Genomic DNA, 5,986 nt, shown 5'->3' on the forward strand with positions numbered 1-5,986 from the left:
ATTAAATGTGCTTTAAGGCGCTTTGAATGCTGGAGGAGTTTAAATAGCGCTTTGAATGTTGGGAACGGGGTTCGAACTTTTGGCAAATTTTCCATAAAACTAGTTGCTTGCTCGAGCCTTCAGTTTACGCACAAGGGACTAGGGAAAGATCTTTGTTAGAACGAGAATAGACACTAGAGAGAGAGTTTTCCTTTTATCACCTTCAGAGTGCGATACGGAGGTGCTCAGTTTGTTCAGTTTGTTGTGTTTCTTGCTTGCTGACTTGAGTGTCGGAGTGCAAACGGCCGCTAGGACGCCCCTTTTTCCCTCTTTGCAGGAATCCACAGGTAATCAGTGGGAAGGAGTCCCTAACTGACGGGTGAGACCGTGCACGAAGACGTCCCTAGTCAACTGAACGGAACAAAATATTTTTGGAATTTTTTTAAATTTTAATTTTTTATTTAAAAACTTAAAAAATTTATTTAAGTATGAAATAAGTTAGGATTTGTATTTATTTAGGATTTTGAATAATTTAGAAATTATATTTATTGTAAATGTTTATTTAGGTAGGATATTAAATAATTTAGATTTATATTATTTAAGATTTTGAATAATTAAAATTTTGAATAGTTTTTAAATTTTATTTATTTTAAATTTTTATTTATGTATGATATTAAATAATTTAGGTGTGTATGGGTAACCTAAACCCATACACATACCACTCTTCACGCTCTCTCTCTCTCTCTCAACAACACACACAACTAATTGCGAAATTGAATTATATAATATTGCAATTAAAAAAGAAAAAACCAATCCACTGTGCTAAATTTCATTCTCCTTTTAGGCATCCAGAAGTTTTTAAGAGACTATTCCCTTCTACAATATAATTTTAATATATTTTAAACAAAATAAAAATATTACATATAACAATAGAAAAAGATGAAAATCTATTTTTTAATAAGATAGTTAACTTGATTTTTATTATGTAAAATTCATTTTAAATTAATTATATGAAAGTGAGAAAATTAACCCACCTCATAAATATTTCAGCTAGGACTTTCTTCTTGGAACGAATAGTTTGTGGTTCTTCTTTAGTTTGTGGTTGAGCTAAATTTATTTGGTCTTCATATATTCCATCTTCTAAAACAAACTCTTGTACTTTGCAAATTTTTTCATGGACAACATATTCAAAATAAATGTTTGCATATTTGTTTTATGTGTATGCTTTGTGAAAAAAAAAGAATCTATTCAACATTTATTTTTTGAATGTTCTATTGCTTTGCATATCTGGAGTTGAGTTTGGCAGATTTTTCCTACATCTCATGTATCTAATAAGAACGATCTTCTTTCTTTTATTAATAGTGATGGTAGTCCTTTGATTAAATTAATTAAGTTTATTGTAATAACTTTTTCTATTTGAATGTTATGGCGTAGTAAAAGTTATGTTCGTTTTCAGGATAAGATGGAGCTTTATAGTACTATTTCACTTATTAAAGATTTAACTCTGAATTTTCTCGATTATACCTTTGCACAAGACACATAATTGAATGTTGTTCAATTTTTTTTAATAAGGTTTGTGATATCTTTTAAATAATAATAACCTGTATAATGTTGTGATTAAAAATAATTTAAATAAATAAAAAATATTAACAATTAAATTGTTGCATAAACCAACCAAAATTATTAAACAAGTGTTTACATCATTTTATTTAATATTTTTAAACAACTCAATGTAATTTTTTTCAAATGATTATTTACATAAATAAAACATTTTATTACAAAACTTTAAACATAATCATTACACAATTTATCACAAATTATTTTTCTCTGTTTTTATGAAATTAATCTATTTTTTCCACATTACTGCACTCTATTTTCTCACTACTTATACATTATAATAAATATTTTTTTAAATAAGTCAAACAATTTACAAAATTATTGTTAGACCATTCATCATTTTTTACACAATTTTCTTTTTCAAATCATAAATTTTTAATTTACGTAAATAAAATAAATACAAAAAAAAATCATCTGAATTCATCATACCCTCTAACAATGCTTAATGGACATGACTTATTCAATTCATTTCTTATAACCAAAGTCATCATTGTTTTTACCAACTTGTTTGTTATTTTTCTGTTGCTAATGAAATCGTGTTTCATGATAACAAATTCTTAAGAATGAAGTCGTACTACTAGAACATAACTTACTCTTTTTTTTGTAATATTTTTTAAAAGGAACATTATAAAATGATAAGTGTTATTTAGGCCATTTTGATCCCTAAACTTGAGAATTTATGAGATAAAAATAGTTAGTTAGAACTCACTAAGCTATGTAAACCATATAACTTATGTGAAAACCCGTATTTGCCTTCAATCACAAAAGGAATAAAAGATATCTTCTGATACATGTTCAATAAGTTAGGTATGGATATACCTATGTATATGTACCTCATTTAATGTTTTTGGTATGCAACAATTCTTGGAGGTTGATCTTCCTTCAAGCTATTGTTCATCTACCTCATTCGTTAGGCATATAGTGTATTTAACAATGTTACCTCATGCATTCTTAGGCATATAGTGTGCAAGTCCAATTTATTCAGAAGTCCTTTCAATGCAGAAGGATTCCTGTGCCGAAGCCGCCATAAGATCCTTCATACTGGAAGTATTCCATCAGCAGCAAAGGAAGATAAATGCTACTTCATTGTAAATATCAAATGTTTTCTTACTTGAAACAACAAACTGGTTTATGCTCATCAATCACAAAATGCTAGTTCTATGCATTTGCTTAAAGGACAATGAAAACGCTTGTTTTATTCCTTCAAAAGTATGTATATATTCCTTCAGAAGTTGTCTTTTTATGTGCTCCAGCATAGTTGTGATCGAATTGGTTGTTGTTGTGCTCATAGTTATCGTCAACCATATCATGACACGGCTCTATGCCAATGTAACAACATACCCATTTCACCATTTCTGCTGATTAATGCTTCTAAAAACTCAATGCCATAAATGGAAATGGATCTCTACCCTGGCTTTCTGGTAATTGGAACACTGGTAATTTCTTTCACATTCTTCACTTTGATCATGCTTGGATGGTGCTTGGATATCAATCCCATACGATCCCTTCCTACAACAGTCTTATCTTTTGATGACAAGTTCTCTCCTTGCATGAGTTTGGAGTCTCATTCGATTACCTTCCACTACAAGGCTGCAGAAGGCACAAACCAGACTGAATGTGTTATCTGCTTGACAAGTTTTGAAGAAGAGGAAAGTGTACGGAAGCTTCACACTTGCAAGCACATCTTCCACACCTTATGCATTGACAAGTGGCTTGGCTCTCATTCAGGTTGTCCACTGTGCCGCACTCAGATTGATAAAGTGAATTCCCAAAACAGTAGAGTAGCTTTGGAAGAAAATGATCACATGATCATGGTCATTGTGAACTCCTGAATCATTACAACCTCATTCATGGCTACCGTTCAAAACCATAATTTTCTCCTTTTTCTTGCATATTCTGCTAATGATAAGATTTAAAACTTCCTACAGTCAACTCATTTATGCTCTGGTATTCACTTTTTGTAGGTTCAGTTTGCTATCCCCATCAACATGTGGGGTTACGTGGTAAACAATCCATGGACCAGTTTTGGTTCAACGTGTTTGTGAAAAACTAATACCTGAAGTATTCAGCATCAGTGTATACATTTGAATAGCTCTATATAAGGCAAAGGATTTCATATGATTTATATTATTAATGTGGAATTGAACTTTTGATAAGTTGTAAGAGGGGTAATAAAAAACAAAGACGAGATAAACAGTTTACAATTAACAAATCCTTTTCATGAAATTCAACTTCTGATATTACTCTTTACATATTCATGTTAGCTTCAGACATAATAGCAAAAAAAAAAAAAAAACACATCCTAATTTCATATACAATCATTATTTTCGTGGTTCTTTGAAGACCTTCCTCTCGGACTCTTCACATCTTTCTCAGATTATTTAACCTAGCCTGTAGATCGTCATCTATTCCACTGTCTTCATGGCCGGTTGATTCAGCTTGAGCAACCCTGTTATTTGCTGCTGGTGCAGTAGTGACAGAGGTTGATGCAGGTGCATTCAGAAGCTGCAAATAGAACAGATGAAATACATATTGTCATTATTACTTTTACTTTTATCCGGCTAGGAGTATGATAAACCTGATCATCTATAACTAGTTATTTTCTGATAACTTCTTACCTCAGAGTTGATATCGATTCCGATCTCATCGAGAACTTGATTGACAAGATTTTCTGTCTCTTCCTCCTCTTCATCACCTTCCAAAGCATCGTCAATTGCATCTTCCATTACCTCAGAAACCAGTTCCATCTTCTCATTCTGCCTTTCAAACTCTTGCATTATCTTCTGTAACGAAGGCAAATTCATCTGCCTATTCATTTGACCCATTGCTTTAGTAACTCCTTTCATAGCCTCCCCCATTACTTGAGTGGATTTTAGTGTCTGAAATTGACATCAGAGTCCTTTTTAAACATTACATACTCTAACATTGTAAGGTAGGTTGGATTAAATTAAACTGAAAGACATAAAACACGCTAGCTACAGTAGTGATGCACACGACCATGGATGTACCGTGGCCTTGTGCATCAACAGACCTTCTACATTGTGAATTTTGGGAATCCTCCAAAACAAATTATTGCCATAACAACATCAATTCATCACTTGACAACTAAAAGTACAAACAGTTGCTGCAACATAACCACTTAACATTTGTTTATTATTATTTCCCATGAAGCTCAGAATGTGCAAGTTAACACAATGCTAAACATATATACTAATTTAAACTATCAGCTAGTTTCCAAGAAACCAGATTGAGCATGAGGAGACTTTCAAGTTCAGCAATTTAACAATGAAAACGCACAAAAACAAACCTGAATTCTCAAGGAAACACCCTGAAGTTGCGATTTGAGCTTGTAAAACTTGTCAATCTGATGGCGAGTCCTGATGAGATCCTTGGCCATCATTTTCACTGCCCCCTAGCAAATTCAAGCAACCCCAAAAAACAGTTTTAATTCTGAACAATAACCAAAATCTATCTCATAGTATACCCGATGAAGTAAACTGAACCCTAGACATCACTACCCCAGTACACTAAATCACAATCTTTAAAAGCAACAACCTTTATCCTCAGACACAAACATCATAAGAATGCAAAATAACAATGAAACATAATAAATAAATAAATGATACCATCTGCCCTTGTTTGGCATTCTTCTTAATCTCCACAATCAACTTCTTTTCTTGATTCTGCAAGCCTTGCCTTTCCCTTTCAATTTCTCTAATGGACTTGTCCAGCATTCTTTTGTTCTCCCTCAAAAGCTCTATCACAAATAACAAACCAACCCAATTCCCAATTCAAGTTAAAGACACAATCTTTTTAAACTGGGAATGCAAACAAAAATTTTCTCTATTCAATGAAAGTAATCACAAAAACGATACCAGCGGGAGTCTTTCTATTGCCGAACAGAAAACTCATGTTGGTTCGAACCAAGAGACCCTTTCTTCAGTGTCTTGTGTTTTGCCTCACAAATTTTGATAACACCTCTTACTCTCACTCTTCTAGTTTGCATAAACAATTTGAATATGTTTAATTCAGTAAACTTTTCCTTCTTCTCCAGCATAACCTTTTTCCTTTGGGCTTCTGAAGCCCCACAATTTAAGGGCCCAAAATGAAGGTCCAATAAAACTATTTCATTATAGGCTTTTTCTTCCTGCACACCTCCGTTTTTCTTTCTGCACTCCATAATTTTCTAAATCCCGAAACTGACCTTGACCTTTTATTTGAAAAAGGACATCGTGGTTACCAAAAAATGGGATCTGGGAGTGTGCTACGGATTCATCAATCCAAAAATAAAATCATTTTTTTTTCGGATGAGGGGTGTTCTGTAAGCAAATTTTGCATAAATTATTGATTTCTGGATTACTGAATCCATAAGCCTAATTCTGTTATGGAT

General features: G+C 32.5%; 2 protein-coding genes across 2 annotated transcripts; one reads left to right on the forward strand and one right to left on the reverse strand.

Annotated features, from left to right (window-relative positions):
* The first annotated feature begins 2,987 nt into the window (after positions 1-2,987).
* LOC137818074 (RING-H2 finger protein ATL2-like) lies at positions 2,988-3,428 on the forward strand. The gene has a single exon (XM_068621297.1). It carries the CDS (start codon positions 2,988-2,990, stop codon positions 3,426-3,428), a length of 441 nt encoding a protein of 146 aa, XP_068477398.1.
* A 272-nt stretch (positions 3,429-3,700) lies between these two features.
* On the reverse strand, positions 3,701-5,626 carry LOC137819522 (vacuolar protein sorting-associated protein 2 homolog 1-like). The gene is made up of 5 exons (XM_068623400.1): positions 5,472-5,626; positions 5,223-5,353; positions 4,904-5,008; positions 4,215-4,475; positions 3,701-4,101 (listed from the first exon to the last, which is right to left on the reverse strand). The coding sequence occupies exons 1-5, from the start codon at positions 5,506-5,508 to the stop codon at positions 3,958-3,960; spliced, it is 678 nt and encodes a 225-aa protein (XP_068479501.1). The 5' UTR covers positions 5,509-5,626; the 3' UTR covers positions 3,701-3,957.
* Between the last annotated feature and the right edge of the window lie 360 nt (positions 5,627-5,986).

This window comes from Phaseolus vulgaris, chromosome 10 (assembly GCF_000499845.2).
Source record: "Phaseolus vulgaris cultivar G19833 chromosome 10, P. vulgaris v2.0, whole genome shotgun sequence".
Classification (NCBI taxonomy): Eukaryota; Viridiplantae; Streptophyta; class Magnoliopsida; order Fabales; family Fabaceae; genus Phaseolus; species Phaseolus vulgaris.

What these genes read in the sequence shown, in the direction of transcription:
- LOC137818074 (XM_068621297.1), top strand. Translation starts at nt 2,988, where the DNA reads ATGGAAATGGATCTCTACCCTGGCTTTCTGGTAATTGGAACACTGGTA.
- LOC137819522 (XM_068623400.1), bottom strand. Translation starts at nt 5,508, where the DNA reads ATGAGTTTTCTGTTCGGCAATAGAAAGACTCCCGCTG. An exon ending in GTGTTTCCTTGAGAATTCAG is followed by an intron (nt 4,476 to 4,903) that starts GTTTGTTTTTGT and finishes TGTCAATTTCAG; the next exon opens with ACACTAAAATCCACTCAAGT. An exon ending in GAATCGATATCAACTCTGAG is followed by an intron (nt 4,102 to 4,214) that starts GTAAGAAGTTAT and finishes TTCTATTTGCAG; the next exon opens with CTTCTGAATGCACCTGCATC.